This window comes from Dioscorea cayenensis, unplaced genomic scaffold (genome assembly GCF_009730915.1).
Source record: "Dioscorea cayenensis subsp. rotundata cultivar TDr96_F1 unplaced genomic scaffold, TDr96_F1_v2_PseudoChromosome.rev07_lg8_w22 25.fasta BLBR01000432.1, whole genome shotgun sequence".
Taxonomy (NCBI): domain Eukaryota; kingdom Viridiplantae; phylum Streptophyta; class Magnoliopsida; order Dioscoreales; family Dioscoreaceae; genus Dioscorea; species Dioscorea cayenensis.
Window position 1 is genome coordinate 116,833 of NW_024086823.1, and position 22,163 is coordinate 138,995.

The 22,163-nt window shown below is 38.1% G+C and overlaps 1 protein-coding gene and 1 pseudogene across 1 annotated transcript; one reads left to right on the plus strand and one right to left on the minus strand.

The window, feature by feature from the left end:
- Window positions 1-19,468: 19,468 nt before the first annotated feature.
- On the minus strand, window positions 19,469-20,245 carry LOC120254381 (pentatricopeptide repeat-containing protein At2g21090-like). The gene has a single exon (XM_039262485.1). The coding sequence runs from the start codon at window positions 20,243-20,245 to the stop codon at window positions 19,469-19,471; it is 777 nt and encodes a 258-aa protein (XP_039118419.1).
- Window positions 20,246-20,281: 36 nt separating this feature from the next.
- Window positions 20,282-21,899, plus strand: LOC120254377 (annotated as a pseudogene).
- The last annotated feature ends 264 nt before the right edge of the window (window positions 21,900-22,163 follow it).

A 22,163-nucleotide genomic window follows, 5' to 3' on the forward strand; every position in this document is an offset into this window, starting at 1 on the left:
TCAAAAGCCTTGGCAAAGACAACTTTCAGAATGTGCTCGAGGATCCTATGTTTATGCAAACTAAACATCAGTTCTTCGGCAGTGGCAAAATTGTCAAGGATGCAATGACCTTTTAGGAAAAACGATTGATCAGCATCAACTAGCGAGTTCAAGACTTTACTCAAGGGCATTGCCAAAAGCTTCAACAGAATTTTTAGGGAAGAGTTAATAAGGCTAATGGGGCGATAATCTCCCGGCCCCTCTAGTACAACGACCTTGGGGATAAGAACAATACTAGCCCAATTGATTTTTTCTCTTTTGGCTCTCCCAAAAAAGAAGTCCTCATAAAGCTTCAGAAGATCCAACTTAATGATTTCCCAGAATTGTCAAAAAAATTACAGAGGAAAGCCATCCTGTCCAGGGGCTTTATCCCGTCCCAACTCAAAGACAGCATCCATAACTTCCTTTAATGAGAATGGGCGTTCCAGCTGGGATAAATCCACATGTCTTCTGTTGGCAAGCAATTTCCGGAGATCAACCCTGAATCTAGAAGCCCGATGTAACCCAAACTATTGGTTAAAGCGAGCAGAGAAAATTTTACCAATATCCCGAGGATTAGTTAGAGTAGTTCTATTGAAACAAATACTAGGAATTAAATTTTGATTTTTTCGGCCATTGGCAACCGCATGAAAGAAATGGGTGTTCTCATCTCCTTCCTTCAACCATTGGAGTCGCGATCTTTGTTTCCTAATCTCACTTAAATTCATAAGGAGATCCTCTTCTTGTTTGTACTCCAAAGGCAAAAGTAGTCAAGTCTCTTTCACGATGTCAATATTTTCAAGTTCATGAAATAAGGCCAGCTTCTTAAGTTTAATGGAGCCAAATAAGAACTTTGCCCAATGCTGCATCTGTCTTCTAAGCCCTGCCATTTTTTAAACCAAAATAAAAGCACCGCAACCCAATAGAGACAACTCTGACCACCACTGTTCTACTAATTCATGGAAGCCATCCACAGATGACCAACTCATACCTAAAAGGGCGCAGGTTAAAAGTGTGGATGGCAACCTTAAACCGGATAGGAACATGATCTGACCATAATATCGGAAGACTATTCTGGATCATCTTATGGAAAGTGTTCACACACACTATTGACAAGAATACGATCCAACTTAACCCACAACGGGACGGCTTTTCCATTGGTCCAAGAAAATCGTCTGCCGAAAGAAGGAGGCTCCTGCAGCTCCAGGTCTTGCAAGAAAGTGTTAGCCTTTCTAATGTCCTCCAAATTGGGAGGACCAGAGATTTTATCCCCACATCAAAAGTTGCGTTGAAGTCTCCACATATAATCCAAGGAATACTTGAACCCCGTGCAATTTCGAAGCTCCTCCCAAAAGGCATGTTTCAATGCTCTGGCATTAGGTCCATACACCGAGGTACACTGCCACAAGAAATTCTCACGTTTGGAAAAAAATTCAACTGATAGACTGAAGTCACCTACCTTTAGCAGCTTGCTAGTTAACACCCCGCTATTCCAACCAATGATAATCCCCCTGCCGAGCCATGAGCCGGTAGAAAGCAGAATTGATCCAATCTAATCCCACCAATCTCATGCCAAAGGGTAGGGGAAATTTTCTCCAATTTAGACTCTTGAATACAACAAACATCAGCAAAATGCAAATTTAGAAAGTCCTTCACTAGATTGAAACCACTTCGCCGGTCTCCCTAGACCTCTAACATTCTAAGTAATAATATTCATAAACACATATCAAGCAACGCGGCCCTCTGAGGAGGTCGCCAAAGACTCTCGGGACAAGGGCATCCGGGACTGTTCTAACAAACGGAGGTGATTAAAACATTCAGATGCAGAGTCAGTAAAGGAAATACCACAAGCATCACAATAACGTGCAATTTGAGCATCAGACCAATTAGAAAGGAGAAGGGATTTGAGAGTCGTACCTTTCCCAGGGTCACCTCGGGACACCTTCTTCTTCACCAATCGCGGTGGCTCAGCCACATACTTGGCGTCCTCATTAAAATGCGAGTATGGATTTTTTGGTCTCTCGCTTCTACGTATCCCCAAAGATTGCTTCATGGCTAATGAATCAGAACCTCCTTGCAAACTTGGCAATAATTTCCTGAGGTTCCTCTCAAATTCACTATTTTAATCATAATCAGAGATACGATCATGTGACTTTGGGACATCAGAAGGAGATTGAAAATTATCAGTGTCAGTCGAAACTCGTGGTAATACGTTCCTCTAACCGATAGTGCAATCGGATGCTGGTGTCACGGCCCAACCCCATGCTAAGAATTGCCAAAGGAAACCCACCGGAGGTGTCATGGTAGGCATCACTGATTCATCACCGAAATTCGTATTGGCAAAATCAGGGCACTCCAAGATTGGGGATACAACTGGAATTTTCTGTCCGGCACTGGGCCTCTGCTTAAGTTCGTTTGGTCTATGGAAAAGCCCAAGATCAGGCCCACCTTTAGAACCAGGAATCTCCTCATTTGGGATCATGATTGAGTGAGGAGGACCCACCAATTGGCCCACTTCACAAAGCAGCAATGGGTTTCCCACATCAAGGTCAGCATTGTTGGGTAATGAGCGGCCCAAACCCCAGTCCGCCCATTAACCATAAGCGGGTCCTCCTCTACATGAACCTCACACGGGGGAACAAGACTCGGCCTTGCCTCCACTTGCGTAGCACTGGAACATCTTCCATCAGACCCAGACAAAGAAACCTTGAACGTTCACTAGCCGACACCTGTCCCATGTTGCATTTGTTTATCTCGTGCCACTCAATGCTCAACACGTCGAGTTCTCTGGCCAAGAGACCTTGCCTTGTTAGTATGATTTGACCATCGGCGCTCAGAGAACCACTATCCTCTAGAACCTACGATCCGTTCCCCGATACCCATCGAACCGATGGGTCTTCCCTAGAAGATCAAGATTGCAGCAACGACGCGATGCAGTCGTGGGAGCGAAGCTCCACCACACCTCCGTGGGAGCAGGGCTCAACCATGGTCACTAGCTTCACCCCCTTGGTTGCCGGGGCCTGCACCATCACCGGTCTAACGACGGGTAACATGCTATCTTCTCTGTCATCTGGGATGGAGTAGCGCTCTATCGGGCCTGTCTCAGTTGGTAAGGTCGCCGACAGAATCGGTTGCTTACTTGTCTCCGCCCTAGATATTTCATGCGTACCTCGGTGATCCGCTGGCCGTCCACTAGTCTCCAAAGTCATCTCTAGATCAGAAGTAGTCAAAACATACCTTCCTAGTTCACGTTTGAAGGCCGAAAACATCCCATGATCCATGGTAATTAGCACCGAATATTTCTGCATGCCTAAGTTGAGCGCCAACTTGAAAGGTAATGAGACCCCACCCGACAGTGAACCAGTACCTACATGAAGCGTTTATGAAGCAGAAGTGCTTGCGAAAAAGCAATTAACTCCCCCACCGGCCAAACCAGCTCAAAAATGATGCTCCAACACCAGCCATTTAGGGGCAGGTTCCAAATATGGATCCATTGCCCCTCTCCCGAAGCCCTGTCGTCTGCCCTGATCTCTGCCGACCAAGGAGAAATCTTCATGGTATAGGGACCATCTTTAGTGACCACCTTGAAGCTTCCAATTTTACACACTTCTTTAACATCCTCCCTGCTAGCCAATAGAAAAAGGAGGGCGATCTCGTTCAACGGGGTGATCGGACCAGCAAGGGGCTTGTTAATGATAGAGGGAGCCACTTCCACGATACTAGCTTTATTAACAAATCCCTCCATGAGAGTAAGAACCACCACCTTAGCAGGTTTCTCCCTAAGTTCTGAGATCTTCAGCGTGAGAGAAAGTGAGAGGTCCACACAAATTGGCCGAGGTGAAGATGAGGTCACCACCTCCGGAACAGCCTTCACCCTAGTTGCACACGGTTGTTCATCCATGCTCACACGTCTAGAGCGCACAGAATCATCACGGGGCCCCACCTGTTGATCGCTTGAGGTCACATGTTTAGAACGCACATGCAACCTCTTACGATGAGGACTACACTCCACCGAACAATGAGCAGCCATGTGCCCGACGCCAACACATCTCAGGCAGACGGCCTGATGTCAGCACTTCGCTGCCTTGTGTGAAGAGCATAAACAACGACCACAAGTCCCCTCCGTGGGTGAGCGTGGTCGCTTAGCACTAGTTAGACGTGAGCTACCCTGATTGTGGGCCGAAGTCACACTCAACGAACTCATCCCGGCCACACCCTTCGCTGTTTGACGCCCGCCAGAAGAAGACAAGCTCACTACCTACGTATAGGACTACTTATCTTCTTTGGAAATGCCATTTCTGCCCTTACCATCTCCGCTAATAGCACCGTCATCCCCTCCTTCGCAATCAACCTCCCCGGTAGTCCCCCAGACAATGACCACTAAAAAAAATGTTCAATTTCACATACCTAGGATATGCAAGCTTCAACACAAATACCAAAAAAAAAAAAATAAATAAAAAAAGAAAAAGGGTAGAATCTATTAAAGATGTTGAAACTTAATGACACAAAATACAACAGAGAAAAGAATTTTAGAATTTCTTGGCAAAGAAATAAATATAACCATAATAGTGTATTGGGATGGTCTATGACTAATAATTATAATGAAGGTTTTTAGGCACAATAATGTGTATAAGATGCGTTTCTACAAAATGATACTAGTATACACTGTGTTCACCCCATTATGAATTTAATTGAAAGGAGTAACTTTTCTGTTCAAACCCACAGTTGGTCTACTGTTCATTGGTTTTCAGTTTTAAGCATATACTTATTCAGCATAGTGACGCTTCAAATTGAAATAGAATGCAGAAAGCAAGTCATCCTAGAGATAGATCTAAGTTTAAAAAAAACATCATTAATGCTCAAAAGGATAAAACAAGGAATTATATTAACATACCTTTGATTTGGAAAGTCGATACCTAATAAAGATCTACTAATACTTAAAATCCAAGGTAGGGAGGGATTATTTGGTGAGCTGTTGATGTTTGACACCAACAAGATAAATTGCAAAGTTCAACTTGGTTGCTTAAGTTGTTGATTAAAGGGGCTGAATCCTTTGTTTAGTCTGTGTCTATTCCAGCTGGTATTGGGTAATAAGTGTCACACCCGCCCTTTCTACCAAGGTAAATGTGACACCCATTAGTAAAAATTTCATTTTAATTGAAAAACTGACACCCCTTTTTTTAAAACACAAGCAGACTTACAAACAGGACTGCCAATTTTACACCAACTATAGGTTCAAATACGTAAATACAATAAACATAATTACTCCAATTTGTGGTACAACTGCTACAAGATCACGACACCAACAAATAGAAAGAAAGGGGACCCACTACAATCTTGGACTCAACCCTGACGAGCTCTATACTCGAACAGGTGATCTACTAGGGTCTTGCTCCTGCAACTACAGCACATTTAGTTGGTCGATAGTGACTCAATAATTTCAAATAATTAAATGTAGTGTACATAGAGTATATAAAGATCAATTTTCACAAATAGCTTCCAAACTTTCACAATGACTAGAATTTTAGCAAAATACAACTTTAAAGAGCTTTTGAAAAATAAATTCATCACAAATCAACATCAAATCAATTTTCACAAAAAATCCAAATTTTTGTGAGAGAATGCCCTCCTAAGAGCGATAGCTGGGCTTCGCCCCTCACCACAATCCAAAATAACAGGTAATATAAAAACTAGTCTCAAATCCGCAGCCTGAAAAACTCTCCCCGACTTAGCCACCGTCGCGACTAGGTTGGGAGCCGCCTAGGTCTTCATAACCTTGACGTTGGCTATTGAGATCCCCGTGCGGCGACCCCAGGTTTTTCAAATAAAAGATCCCCATGTCAATGGCTCCCGCACCTCTTGATTAGGGTAAACTCAGGGTTAACCACGCCGCCTCCCATTAGGCCAGACCTTGGAACCCCACACTGCAGTGTTGGACTAAAATCCGTAGTCACCATCAAAATTAGTATAAGATCCACAGTACAATACATGCATAATACCAGCAAAGTCCAAATCCATGATACCATTCCTATACCATGAATGAAATTCAATTCCACAAACATTGCCGGTAAAACATTTTAATATGCGTGTCACGCCCCGCCCCACGGGTCCCACACATTACATACCGCCATGACAACTCAGGGGAGGTCAAACACCTGCCTCAACCCCAGATCGCCGTAAGGCTAACCTGTTCCTTGAACATAACCACTATAACAACACAGAATAATTCAATAATAAACATATACAATAACCTTACTATACAAGATCATCAATGTAACATAAGGTATGAATTATAAGCAAACATTATAAGAACAACACAACAATAATGACAATGACAAAGACTCCATAAGGACATTTTGAAGTCAAGCAAATATTTAAAATTACCTCCCAAAAATACAAAGCTATACCCTAAAATACATAATCATCAAATCGTTCCAAAATATGGGTATGGTTTCTCAGACAACACTGGACAATAGCAACATACATGAATAATTAAGAAGGAGATTTATATAAGTCGGTCGACACCGTAACCTCAGGGATTCCACACCCTACATGCCAAGTACAAGAATATATATACAGAAACCAAAAGAAATAAATGCACTGCAATAACCTCTTGCCAAGCACTTCACGTCCACATGGCTTCACTGAACTAACACCTGGGGAGAAGAAAAAGGGGCTGAGTAACTTGGTTACTCAGTGAGGGGAATCGTATGGAACTATAAAACATACATGTCCAAAAGAAATATAACCAATTTTACAATAAACAGTTTTAAGAGTTTACCAACACCCAAAATAAAGAACTTAGCAACCATAGAGTAAGATTAAAATCCACAAATAACATAGTATACCAATATAAAGTCTTTTACAATAATAATTTAACAATGCCCAGCTTTAACTTAAATAGGAATCACTTTCCAAACATCTCAAAATATAAATGTTTGCAGAAAATGAATAGCTAAACAAAAATGATTTTCTTTCCACAATTTCAAACCCAGGTATTTGCATAATACAAGGTTTAATAGTTGTAACATGTTAAATGATTCAAAAGTGCGACCATAATTAAGATAGTATAAGTAACGAGCACAAAATAAGATTTCAAGCTTCTGCAAATGATATACACTATTAATAACCATTTTAAATCATAAACAATTTAAAACCAATTATAATTGCAAAAACATATGTTCCTTCCAATAACTCGATAAAACAGGTATTGAAGAAATCTCAATCGATGACCAGATAATTGTAAATAGCCTCACAAATTAGATTATCAAGTGAGGGACTAAATAGGAAACCATATCTCATTCATGAACAAATAGAAAATGCAAAACAATAATATGATTTAAAATTCAACAATGATAAAATATTGTAGAAATCAAGTATGAAAACATGAATGTGATCTTTTCATCAAGAAATGCAAGTCAACAACCTTTTCATTCATCAAAGAACCTAAAACAAGCTTAAAATCCAAGAATCATACCTTTTCCTTCAATAACTCAACAATTCAAAATCTTTAAAAAATAAATAAGTAAATAAATAAGTCATAAGTCGATAGTAGCACAAATAGCCTTGAAAACCCTCTGTCACTAATTATGGCCTTGGTTAGGTCGGGAGCCACCAAGATGCGCGTATCTTGGCGTTGACCGCTGGGAAGTTCGTGTGGTGACTCCGAACAACCCAACTATATTCAAATCAAGGCTCTACTCTCCCACCTGAAATGGCATAACCGGTTTGACAGTTTTCCACGCCACCTCTAAACAGGTCGGCCCGTGGAAACCATCCACTTCCTTACTGTAGTAAGTATTGGGGATCCCCCTATGTCACCATCAACAAAAAACCATATCTAGCCCGCAGTCTTAGTAAATACATCAATAGGAAAGCATAAATCTCACTGAGAGATCACAAGTGTACACAAATGACGATTCAAGAGTGTATAACTTGCTTATAACAATTTCAATGAACCCATCTCTATCAAGAATAGCATATAAGAGTATTCTTTGAAAAGATACTTCAAATATAGCATCATTCTCTTCAAATTATCACAAATTTTATCATATAAATTTTCACTCCAAGAGTGAGTAAACTATCCAAAACATCACATTTGGACATCTTTTCGCCAAATAAGCATCGTTTTGGAAAATAATAATGGAATACACATTTCAAGAATAACATCAACAATAGCACAAAATGTGTTGCATAAATGGTTTGCATAAACTCATTTAATATCATAACAAGAGTCCCAAGTTTCATTGGAAACATACATTTTAGAACCTTTAAAACACAATAATGAAGTTTTTAAAGACAATATGACATTCTTGCAAAGTATCTTTGAATGGACTCAGTCATAATCCCAAATATTGTTTTCAGATGCCATAGAAAACAATTCGAGAAACTTTAGAAATGTTGACATATCATTCCAAGGAATTGTAAAATCATTTTCATCTTAATTTCTCAACTTTTCACATAAATCATCCTCACTCCATGAGTGAGTAATTTGCACATATCAAATCAAATAAATGTTATGCTAATCGTGAAACAAATCTTTTCATATACAAAGACACCAATTTCAATAATTCCTTGAAGATATATTTCAAAACTAAGTTTTTAAACATAAATAACATCATAGAAAATATTCAAAATATATCATTCAAAAACTCAACCATAATTTTATAGGGCTGAGTCAATTGGCCATACGCCTCGAAAGAAATCCTTTTTCATCAAGAAAACATCATGTAAGAGCAACCTTTGAAAGTATAACATCGTCACAATGAAATTCAACTTAGTCTGCACAACTTATTTAGTCATCATAACCAAGACATCAAGTTTTTCTTGAAAATACACAATTCCAAACATATGATCCAAAACATTGGGTTCCATCACAAGTAACTTATACTTTGCAAATATTCTTGAAATAGGTTAAATAATAAATCATCAAGTTTCTAAATGCCATAGAAAACATTTCAAGAGTATTAGCAACAATAAATTATCATTGAAGGCCAAAGCAACTTTAACATTTGAAAATATGCATGATTTATAGTCCATAATTTAATAAATTCCACTCACAAACTTGGCGAGCTAAAAACCTCCGGTGTTACTTCTCCACCGGCTCTTTCCCCTTGATTGAAGTCTCACCTCCTAGAAGCATTTAAACAACCAAAACAAGCTATAAAACCTCATCAATGACTTGATCAATTGAAATGAAGAACAATGCTCAAAATGGGAAAATGAGTGCTTCTAGGGTTTGCTAAACACTCAAACAATAAGATCTAACAAGAATGAAACTCTCACAACCCTCAAAACTAACAAGAAAAGCAAAAGAAACCAAACTTGGTTCGGTGCTACAGTAACTCTAATTTAGAACATGAAAGATCTTTCTCAAATCTCATTGGATTCAAGGTTATACAACTTCAAACTTCTTCTATTCTTTAAATCCAAACAAAACCCATGATTATCCATCAATAACTTCAAAGAAAATCCAAACAAGAGAAAGGGAGAAGAAGAAGATCAAATGAAACACATCCTTACCTCAAAGCTTCTCAAAACCCTAAGGAAAAGCACTTCTCAAGAGAGGAAGAAGAGATCTTCAAGTTTCATCTTGATTCAAGGCAAGGGATGATGGGTTTGAGAAGTGGGGATGAAGGTTCTAGAGTAGGAAAGTGGAAGAGAAAAGGTCTCAAGGAAAGGTGTAAAAAGAATGAGAAAAATATGAGAAAAAGGGCTTTTAAACCCTAAATTTACGCCCTGAATCGACCCCCATACGGTGCCCATACGGCCCGTCTGCCCTAGCAGAAAGTTTATGGAATTTTCATACCAGGGTGTATCCAGCCCGTATGGACCCCGGTATGCCCATTCAGCCTATACAAAAATGGCTCTAAACAACTCAATTGGTGTCCGATTGACCTCATTTTTGTTTCTATTGACTTGGGACGCTCTTAATCACACTCACACATGAAAATTTCTCAAGAAAACACATTGAAACATGAGGGGAAAAATATACACATATATCTATATATATATATATATATGAAAAAGTCGAATTACCATAATGCTTACATGGTTTCACAAATCATTCCAAATCAAAGCATATGTAACCATAAAAAAAAAAATAAATACATGAATTGAATAATTAAATCATATATACATGTATTTCCACTGTTTTGCAATATGTATAATTACACGAAATAGATGTATCAATACGATTGTCATGGCACATCAATGGCAAATAAATATAAATATCCTTTAACATTATACGTAATCAAGCATAATAAAATAAAATAATAAAATAATTGTTTCCAAAATACTAGCTATTAAATGATTATTTTAAAATAGTAGCAATTAATCAATTATTTAAAATAATAGCCACTACCACCTCATCTGGTCTTCTTTGGGTTTCTTGCTAGACCTGGAACTCTCTCTCTCCCAAGCCTAAATGACACCTAATAGGAGAACAGAATAAAAATAAATACAACAGACTAATGACCAAAATTGAACCCAAAAGAAAATACAAGAAACAATAACAGACTCTCTAATTGGGCCAACTCACTCCAATCGGTTCAAACTTAACCTTGCATAATCAATCTAGTCTTCAATTGATCTTAAACCAACTTAATTTGGACAAAACACTACTGAACCAACCTGAACTAATCTAAATTTCTCTGAACCAAGTTCAATTTAACCAACCAGCCTTGAAGCATATCCAACTGTTATATAAAATCTTTTGAACCAGCTTGGTTCAACCGAACCCAATTCTCCTTGAATTGGTTCACCCCAAAATCATTAACCCAAAATCTGAACCAAGCCCCAAATCAATCTCAACCAACTTAACATAGTCAAAACAGTTCAAACCCAACCACAAGTTATCTTGATTTGATCAAACCTAGACCAAATCAATTTAATTGAACCCAACCATATCAACTTCAACTGATTGAACCAAACCTGCTTAACTTAACCTGATTGGGTCAACCCAAATTAACAGAACTCAAGCTCATTCTCAAATCAATTGAGTTAGTCAAACTTAAACAGAAGTGATTGAACCCAATCAACTTAACTCTTACTAATCTCATCCAACCATCTAGGCTCAAACCCACTCTTGAATTCAACCCACTCCACTTGATTTTATCAAGCCCAACTCAACCAACTCACTCACAATTGGTTTGATCCAACCAAGACATTTCATCTCAAACCTTTCAACCAAGTCCAAGTCCAAAACCCACTAAGTGGTTGGACTCAACCAACTCAAAAACATGGTTACACCTAATCACAACAACCAATTCTTATTAATCATGATTAACCCTCCTTAATCATGATCACCATCATCCTCATCATCTTAATCATCATTATCCACTTAATTGACCAAAACAAATCCTAATTCCGGTTGCTACAGTTAATCTACAGTAATCCCAGAAATTTCATCCTCTATTACAAGCAAGATTCATCACAAATACAAAGGTTTTTCCTAAGCAACTTAAAGCATTTATCTACAACAAGACTCTCATAATCTCCATTAAAAGTTCTTCAAAACAAATCCATTCTTTTCTCCAAAATCACTCACAAATACATACATCCAAACATACACAAACATTAAAAAAAAATACTACACCAAAGAGGACCCTTACCAAGCAATACAACTCTCCGGTGATCTCTAAATCCTCCACCTCAAACCTCCCATTCTTTCCATCTCTTTTTTTTTTTTTGAAACATTGTAGCACTTATGAAGAAGAAGGAGAAGAAGACCATCCATTTCTAGATTTTTCTCTCAACTTATGTTTTTTGCAAAATTTACTATTAGTCCCTGAAAATATAATTTCTTACAAAAAGTTCCCTGAAAAATTCACCAATGATTCCTGAATCATGAAATAGTATTTCCAAAAGATCCTTGCAAACTTACCTTTCAGTCCTTGGTCTCCGGAAATATTTCAAATCAAATCCTTTAAATTTACTTGTGAACTCAAAATATTTTATAAACCCTCAGACTTAGGTTCATGAGTTTTCTACTTGGGGTTTCTCAACAGAATTACTCTGTAGAAAAATCTTACTAGCAACTGTGATGATGCCCTGAATATATTTTCCAACAGTTATCCAAAGGTTCAGGGAATTACATTAAGTCATCCCGAAGATGGGTTTTGGGGTTTAGCCATAAATACCAATACATGTGAAAATTTCTATGAGCCAACCAAAAGATGATAACATACAAATGAAGAAACATGAGCAAGATCCCCACCAACATAATCAAAGACTTAAGTTACAGAATTAGAATCAATAGTATTCCAATGTGCTGATTGGTAAATATGCCTCGCTTAATAAGAAACCCTTGAGTAGGATAGCTAAATTCGATAGCAACAGTGCACATAAGAAGCAACATGTCAAATCCATGGCAAGCATCAAATGGTCATTTAAACACAACATAGAACATGCTAAATAATAAGCAAAATTGCAAAAGAAAACGCAACCCTTGGACTTTGGTTGGAACAGTAGGCTCAGGGAAAATTTACTGAGCTTGAATAAGATTATTCTAATATGGGTCAAACCTCTGAAATAAATCTTTGGCCATGCAAAATGGCATAATATCTACATGGGTAGAGGATTGTGGGTAAGCATGATAACAAATACTCAATATGAGGTAAATTAAACGACTTTTCTATAAATTACCTGAACCTTCAATAGAAGCAAATTCAGGCTTGTACTCTCTTAATTAGTGATGGAACAAGATGCTGGATCCTAAAATATTAAAAAAACACCAAAAATATAGTTTAATAGAAAAATAAAACCTGGTAAAACTAATGAGAAATACGAGAGTTCAAATAAAGTCAACATTATCATTTGCATTGAATCATCCAATATTCAAATCAAGTTAACAACAACATTATGGCACTAATTTAACATATAATTAATTCATACTTATCATTGAAAGCTATAAAATTTGCATAAAAAAATGAAGGAAAAGCTATTATAATTAGAAAAGAGAAAGGCGTGAGGGCAAGAACACTTGTAGACAGAAAGAAAGAGAGAGAAAACAAATGTATTAAGATTGGAACAATGGCATCCCAATTCACTTCTTCAGGGCGCTTCCAATCCACTTGGGGAAACATCGGGATATTTCTTTCTTACACATGATGTAGCACTAGATAGAAAGAAAGATTAAGCCGATAAAGGGGTAAGGAACGTTGTTTGGCTTAAGGTTGATGATGGACTACGGAACCCTGACATTGCACATTGCACATCTCACAGGAAGCATAAACCATAGTCCAGGGGATGAAGAAGAGGACGGGCACAAAAATTAGAGAATCAATCTCTAGATTTTATTAAGGACAAAAATTTGAAGGACCAAAAAAATGAACCAATTGAAGCCAAACCAGTTGGTTAAGTAAACCAATGCTTCAATTCTTTTTATGGTTTCAGCTGGGGTTTTACTTTTCCCCCACCATTTGATATACTGTATAATACACACACACACACACACACACACACACACACACACACACAAGATGTTTTAGTCACCTTGTATTATTAATCCTTAGCCAAAATCTTTTGGTTGAGCAATCGGTCTACTGCCTTATTTAACTTAACTGTTTCCAAAATTAAAGTGGCCCTTTTGACAACATCTTCAAACACACTTGCAAGGACTTTTTATTATCATAAAAATGATTATAATAAAAGATAAAAAATAGAAAGTATCAAGCCAAAACACGCATGCCTGTTAATCATTCTAGTAACAAACATTTAATTATGTTCAACAAAATATTAAAATAAACATTGAGAAAGAAGCCTTAAAATCCATCACATCTTTTGCCAAATAGCTTGATTACTATCCTAATCAAGAAAACATCTACAAAAAAAACTACATTCTAGAGGTCGTTCAAGATCATATGCATTTAATCTTATAATGAAGATGGCAATAAAGGATAACGAGATTAGGGTTTCTTCATCTTCTAATCTTCAATAAAGACTTAGAATGACTGAAATAGTGATCATAGACAAAATGATGATATAATATTCTCACTGTCCACTATACATCTCTAACATGATGGACAATCCAAATAGATTCCTCTTGGCTTCAAAAGCATGTGTTCCCCAATGACACACCCTCGTCTCCCGCTCCCTCCCTCATAAAGGTACCAATTTTTAGCACGATAAAAATAATAAGAAATCAAATGAGAATTGTATCTAACTGTAGATTTTCAAATATGATGGTTCTAAACTCTTTTCCAGAACTATCAACAGTCTTAAGCCACATGATTAACAGAATAAGCAATAGGAATGCATTCTTTTAACATAAAACAATAGCCAAAACAGTCAAATGCCTCAGAGAAATGGCACCTTACCATTGCCTCTTAATAAAATTCAGCAGTGGTAGCTAAAAAAATACAATCTCTACTAGTGTTCTTCTTATAAAGCTCAAGTCATATCTAATCTTGAAAGAGCAGAGTTATATAGTGATCATGCATTCATTTATTTTCTTAAAAATGCAAGGAATTTAAGTCCTAATGCAAAAGAACATCACCTGGATGTACAAGAAACTGAGTTTTATCTGTATATAAAATCTTAAATTCAACACATTTGGCTTTCACCATGTTCACTAGACTACAATGGGCATAAAGGAACTCTTTATTTAGTTTTGATAACAAAATGCTCTTTTATAATCAAATGAACTCCATTCCATTCCATTCATCAAATATTATTGGTTATAAATTTTAGGGTAAAGATTTATTTTTTACACCATAGTTGGATTGACTTCGATCTCCCACCAGATAGTTTTTAAAAAATGACAAACCTGATAGAATAGAGAAGAAGGGATGAATCAATCCTCATTCATAGTATCTTAGAAACAAGTAACACTTTAGTTACATATAGAAGATAATGATACAAGTATACCCAATAACAACTGTACATATATACATACATACATATATACTTGTAACACCCTCCCTCAAGCTCAAAGCGGATCGTGTGTTTTGAGTTTGGATAACATGAATAGATGCTGATCACGTGTCTGCGCCTTGGTGAAGAAATCAGCCACTGGACCTTTATAGAAAGATAGTGAAGTGATACAGTCTAGGTAAGTACATGGCATCGGGTGAAATATGCATCCACACCAATATGTTTGGTCAGCTCATACTTGATCGGATTTGTAGCAATCTGAAGGGCTCCAGTACTGTCACAGTGAATAGGAATGGGAGATGTGATTAGTACACCAAAGTCCTGTAGAATTGAACTCAGCCAAAGCACCTCTTGGACGGTAGAAGCCAACGCACGAACCTCAACCCCAGCACTAGACTTGGCTACTGTAAGCTGTTTCTTGGTCTTCCAAACAACAAGAGAAGAGCCAAGAAAGATACAGTAACCAGTGACAAAGACCGGATCATCAGGAGAATTGGCCCAGGTAGCATCAGAATAGGCCTGCAACTGAAGAGTGGACTGACGTGAGTAGAATAGACCACGAGATACAGTACCACAAAGATATCATGGTACCCAAATAAGATGAGCATAATGAATAGAAGTTGGTGCCGCAACGAACTGATTGAGGATGTGAACTTCATGTGAAATATCTAGACGGGTGATGGCCAAGTAGACCAAACTGCCAACTAGATGTCAATAGCGAGAAGGATCAGATAAGGGAATCCCATCAAAAACACGAAGCTGCAAATGTAACTCCATCAGTGTAGTAGCAATACGGGTATCAGTCAAACCAGAGTGAGCAAGTAGGTCGTGAGTATAACGCTCCTGAGAGAGATAGTAACCATTAGGATGAGAAGTAATCTCAATACCCAAGAAGTAATGAAGTAGACCTAAATCAGTCATCAAGAAAGTCTCACATAACTTCTACTTCACAAAGGTAATGTAAGCAGAGTCATCACTGGTTGGATTATATCATCTACATATAGAAGAAGAATGGTCTGCTTGCGAAAGGAAGAGTGAACGAAGACTGCCGTGTCACATATGCTAGGAGTAAAACCAGCAGCCTCAACCACTGTACTGAACCACTCAAACCAGGCTCATGGAGCCTGTTTGAGACCATAAAGAGCACGACAAAGACGACAAACAGACCCTGGAGACACCCGAAGGCTGGGGGGAGGAGTCATGTAAACCTCCTCTTTTAAGTCCCCATGAAAAAATGCGTTCTTCACATCAAGCTGATGAAGAACCCAACCATGAAATAGTAGCAACAACAACCAAAGTGCGTATAGTGTACATGTGGGCTACTGGGACAAACGTCTCCTCATAGTCATGACCATATTCTTGCTGAAAGCCACGAGCAACCAAATGCGCTTTATAGCACTCGAGAGACCCGTCAGAATGAGTTTTCACATGGTAGATCCAACGACAGGTGATGGGAACGACATGAGGAGGAAGGGGAACGAGATCCCACCTATGAGTTCAAGTCAAAGCATCAAGCTCCTCTGCCATGGTAGTCCGCCACTCAGGTAATCGAACTGCTTCCCGGTAGGTACCTAGCTTAAATACATCTGAAACACTAGTTCTAGCAGAAGCATAACGAACAAGAGTAAGTAAAGTAGAGTGATCACGTAAAGAATAAGTGTGAGAGTGTACCTCAGGAGCTGGATTGATAGTAGGAGTAGTGGACGAGGCCCGTGATGGTGGTGATGGTAGATTGATTGTGGTGACGGTGGTGATGATGGTGGTAATGGTGGACAAAGCAGGTGATGGTGGTGGTGGTGGTGGTGGACGAGGCCGATGGTAACGGTGATGATGCATGTCGATGGTGGTGATGATGCAGGCCGGTGGTGGTGATGATGCAGGCGGTGATGGTGGTGAGTTTATGCAGGCTAGTGATGATGCAGTCCGGTGATGGTTGTAAGTGATTGTGCAGGCTGGTGGATAAATGGAGATCCAGATCTGATTTTGATTTTTTTTTTTATTGATTGAATGAAGGAAGGAAGTAAGAAGGAATGAAAGTGAATTAAGGAGAGGAAGATGAATGAAGATAGACAGTGATGAGAATGGCCAGATAATGGCCAGAAGAAGGAAAAAGAAAATAAGGAGACCGATGAAGGAGAAAATAAGGGACTGGAGAAGGTGGCCGGAGAGGATAGCCTAACCTAGTCTGATACCATGATAGAATAGAGAAGAAGGGATGAATCAATCCTCATTCATAGTATATTAGAAACAAGTAACACCTTAGGTACATATAGAAGATAATGATACAAGTATACCCAACAACAACTGTATATATATACATACATATGTATATACATGTAACAAAACCAAACCCAACTCCGAACTGAAGTTGAAATTGATTCACCTGGATCAAATTTCAGGATAGAGTTTTAATAAATCCCAAATGTGGTTTGTTCATACATAAGCTCAGTTTGATAATAATAATATGCTAACAAAGTAACAAGAGCATGGCAACAAGAACATTTGAATAACAAGCTGTTGCGAGTTTCAAATGATAATTTATGTCATCTTTTTTACAAGCACCAATTTCTAATCACTTGTAATTTCATCATAATTGTAGATGAGGGTAATACCTTGAACTTAGGGAACCCACTGATGCATGCACATTTAGCCACCTCTGCTCCAGCATGTTCTAGAAAACACAATGTCTTGGAGCTAGATTTGGTTTAGAAAGGTTTTCAGGAAGATTCAATAAGAAACAAGTTAGCTAGATGTACAACCATGGCTTTCAGATAATAAGCAACTGTATTGTAAAACATAATCCCACATTAGAAAGCATTAAAGAGGTGAATTCATAAATGATATATTTATAAAAGACATGAGCCATGAGCAATGCAGTTATGGATAAATGAAGCAAATTCCTCATTCCTCTGCCAGCATCAATTCCAGAATTTGTTGATCAAAATGTGTTTTGCCTCCACACTTGAATTACCTTTTTTATTAAGTAATAATAAGCCTGATCTTCAATTGAACATTCTTCCAAAATATCCTTCCAGTGTTATGCAAATTAAATAGAAAGGTGCTACAATTAGAAACCGGCCTGCCATCAATTGCGGCATGCTTCATAGTCCATCTTGAGATTTTTCTTCTCTCTCACTATTTTCCTTTCTTGTTTATTTTTAAATGGAGAAGCTTAACATTGTTTATATATAAATAATATAACACATGTCCTAATAAAATTCAATGTCCTAATGGAAACCAAATTCCAATTTAATTTAAATTCTAATATATCCTAATCGTAGATATATTTAGAATTAAAATTTAAATGTCATAATCTTAATCTTAATTGATTATTCGATTGTCTTGGACTAGAATGCAAATTCCAAGTTAAATAAAAAATGCAAAATTATAAAATTGCCCTTGAGAACACATCTCGAGCAATAAATGCGAAATTTACAAGATTGCCCCTGAGAACGGATCTTCAGGCGATTTGAGAAAGTACAAATCTTGAAGCACTTGAACATACATCCAAGGCAAATTGAGTTAAGTGAATAATAATAATAAAATAAATAAATAATGAATAAATAAAATAATAATAATAATAATAATAAATTAAAATAATAAATAAATTAAAAAAAAATTAAAATTTGAAATTTGAAATTATATAAAATAAAATAAAATATATAATAAATAAATAAATCAATCAATAAATAAATAATATATATATAAATATATATATATATAATAAAATAATAAATATATATATATATATATATATATATAAAATCAAAATCAAAATCTGATCCTACCTACTCATGGGAAGTTGGGATTCGGATAAGGATGGGGGGTTTTGGGGTTAAGATAAAAAAAAAATTAAAAAAGAGAAAATAATAATTAAGAGAAGGGAAAAAGTATAATAATAAAAAAATAATAATAATAAAAAAATAAAATAAATAATAATAATAATAAAATAAACTAAATTAAAAAAAATTAATTAAAAAATTAATTAAAAAATTTAAACTAAATTTTAAAAAAAATTAAATTAATTTTATTAAAAAAATTTGAAATTTGAAATTAATTAAAATTTAAATTGGAAATTCGAAATTTAAAAGTTGGGTTTATTAGTTGTGATTCTGAGGAAGAGGTGAATATGAGGATAAGGACGGGATATTTTTTTTAAAAAGGGAAAGAAGAGCCACGAAACAAAGGAGAAGAAGAACGAAAGAAAAGAAAAAAAAAATTTGGAAAGAAGAAAAGAAGACGATGGAAAAGGTGTAGATCAATCTCTCTCCCTCTCCCTATATTCATACATACATATATATAAAAAAAAAAATTCGTTGTTTGTCATCGTTTATCGCCGTCGCCGCTATTCACCATCGCGACATGCTTGGATGGCTGAGATAATGCCGCCAAACATGCCGCTGCCGCTGCCCATTGCCGTTGTCACTGTTCACCGTCGGGGCATGCTTGAACGGCTGAGATAATGCCGCCAAGCATGCCTTCCTTCAAGCACGCAGTGAGAAGAGACACCAATGTGAATGGAGTTGGCTCCACTCTCTCCTCCATCATCCGTTGGGAGAGCTCCAGCGCCACTGCCTCATGTCCGTGTTGCTCGTTCCCTGAAATCAACGCCGTCCATGATACCGAGTTTCTGACAGGCATTCTTTCGAACACTTGACAAGCCTTTTTCGAGCTGGTTTGCTCGCGTGTATGCTCCGATCAACGATGTCCACGAGACGACATCTCTCAGTCCCATTCGATCGAAGAGAGAAGACGAAGCCTCTGCATAGCCGCACTTCCCGTAGGCATCGATCATCACGTTGGGCATTATAAGGTTCATCTCCAGCCCAGAAACAACCACGGCCGCGTGAAGCTGCCGTACAGCGTGGAGATCTTCCAACCTAGCGCACGCCATTGCGACAGCGACAACGGTGAATCTATCCATCTTCTCATCAACCATGCTATCTCTTCGCAGTCGGCGAAAGAGAGATAGAGCTTCCATTTGATGCCCGGAGTGTGCTAGGCTTGAGATCATAGTGTTGAAGCTGACGAGGTTTCGTTCAGGCATTTCGTCGAACAATTGCCGAGCGGCATGAAGGTGCCCGGCATGAGATAAAGCTCCGATAATGGTGTTCCAAGACTGGTGATTCCTGTGGGGCATTTCATCGAACAGTGCTTGGGCGTGGTCGAAAGTGCCGCACTTGGAGTACATATCAAGAAGCCGGTTGGCGAGGAGGGTGTGGAGAGTAAGCGCGCTCTTCAGGAGGCGGCCATGGATAAGCTTGCCGAGGCTGAGGTTTTTCTTGGTGATGCATTGCTCGATCATGGAGATACTGAGCTCGATGATGCTCGAATTGGCGGCTTTGCAAGCCATCGTTCTCGCTGACGAGGAAGAATGAAATCTGTCCCGTTTCTCAGATGAAGCTTAAGCAATGGCGACGAGGATAGCAAATCATCTCCCAAACTCCACCTTCTTCTCAAACATCCTCCAATCCTGCATTCAGTGGAAATCCCTCCGAGCCGTACAAGAAACCCATGCACACCTCCTCAAAACCCAGTTCTCCTCCGAGATCTTCATCCTTAATCGCCTCATCGATTCCTATGCGAAATGTGGCTCCTTTCTTTACGCACGGAACCTGTTCGACGGAATACCGCAGAGGAACATCTTTTCATATAACACTATGCTCACAGTGCTCACTAAGTCAGGTAGGCTTGAAGATGCTGACATACTATTCAGCTCCATGCCTGATCATGATCAGTGTTCTTGGAATTCCATGGTGTCCGGGTTCTCGCAGCATGGGCATTTTGAAGACTCGCTCGAGTTCTTTAATGTCATGCATGGTGAGGATTTTGTTCTCAATGCCTACTCTTTTTCCAGTGCTCTTAGTTCTTGTGCAGGGATTATGGACTTGAGAACAGGCATGCAAATTTATGCATTGGTTTCAAAGTCGTGCCTTTCACACGATGTTTAGATGGGGACTGCTTTATTGGATATGTACTCCAAGTGTAAGAGGCCATTGGATGCATTTCGAGTTTTTTGAGATGATGAAGGAGAGGAACACAACGACATGGAATAGCTTGATCACTTGTTATGAACAGAATGGTCCGACCAATGAAGCTCTTGTGGTGTATGTGAGAATGATGGATTGCGGTGTTGAGTTTGATGAAGTAACACTTGCTAGTGTGGCCAGTGCGAGTGCAACTCTGTCTGCTATTAGAGAAGGTTTGCAAATCCATGCACAAGTGATCAAATTTGAAAGGTTTAATAATGATCTTGTTTTGAGCAATGCTTTGGTTGACATGTATGCAAAATGTAGTAGAATTGAGGTGGCGAGAAAAATATTTGATTACATGCCTGTCAGGAGTACAGTTGCAGAGACTTCTATGATTAGTGGCTACGCAAAGAGCTCAAGTGTTGAAGATGCAAAACTAGTATTTTCTAGGATGACAGAAAAGAATATTATAGCTTGGAATGCGCTCAATGCCGGATATACGCAGAATGGGGATGATAAAGAGGCAGTAAGATTGTTTGAAGATTGAAGAGGGAGTCTGTTTGGCCAACACACTACACATTTGGAAACATCCTCAATGCAAGTGATAACCTTTCAGATCTTCAAATAGACAAGCAAGCCCATTGTCATGTTTTAAAACATGGATTTAGGTTTGAGGCTGGACCAGAGACTGATATCTTTGTTGGCAACTCACTTATGGACATGTATCTCAAGTATGGGTCTGTTGATGAAGGGGGCAAAGTGTTTGAGAGGATGATTGGGAAGGACAGGGTGTCATGGAATGCCATGATTGTAGGATATGCGCAAAATGGTCGTGGTGAAGAAGCATTGCATCTTTTCAAAAGGATGCTAAGCTCCGGGAAAACACCTGACAATGTGACTATGATTGGTGTTCTCTCCGGTTGCAGCCATGCTGGATTGGTTGACGATGGTCGTCAATACTTTCAGTCCATGACTAGAGAATTTAGTCTGGTTCCATGTCGAGACCACTATACGTGCATGAGATGAGAAATAAAAAAAAATAGAATATTAACCAAAGATTGCTAATATTCAGTAGTCTTTGATTTAAAAAAAAATCCAACCATGCAAGCATAAGAAAAAAATGAAGGGTAATATTTGAATATTAACCAATCCTCTTTATCAGTCAATTAGGAAGAGCCTCATTGATGGTATCCTTGGTTAAAAAAAATAATATATATATATATATATAATAAAATAAATGAAAAAAAACATAAATAAATAAATAAATGAAATGATGAATGAGGAGGCGCACGTATGAAA

Bases quoted from the DNA above. Each gene is read 5' to 3' on its own strand.
- LOC120254381 (XM_039262485.1), bottom strand. From the start codon at position 20,245: ATGGCTTGCAAAGCCGCCAATTCGAGCATCATCGAGCTCAGTATCTCC.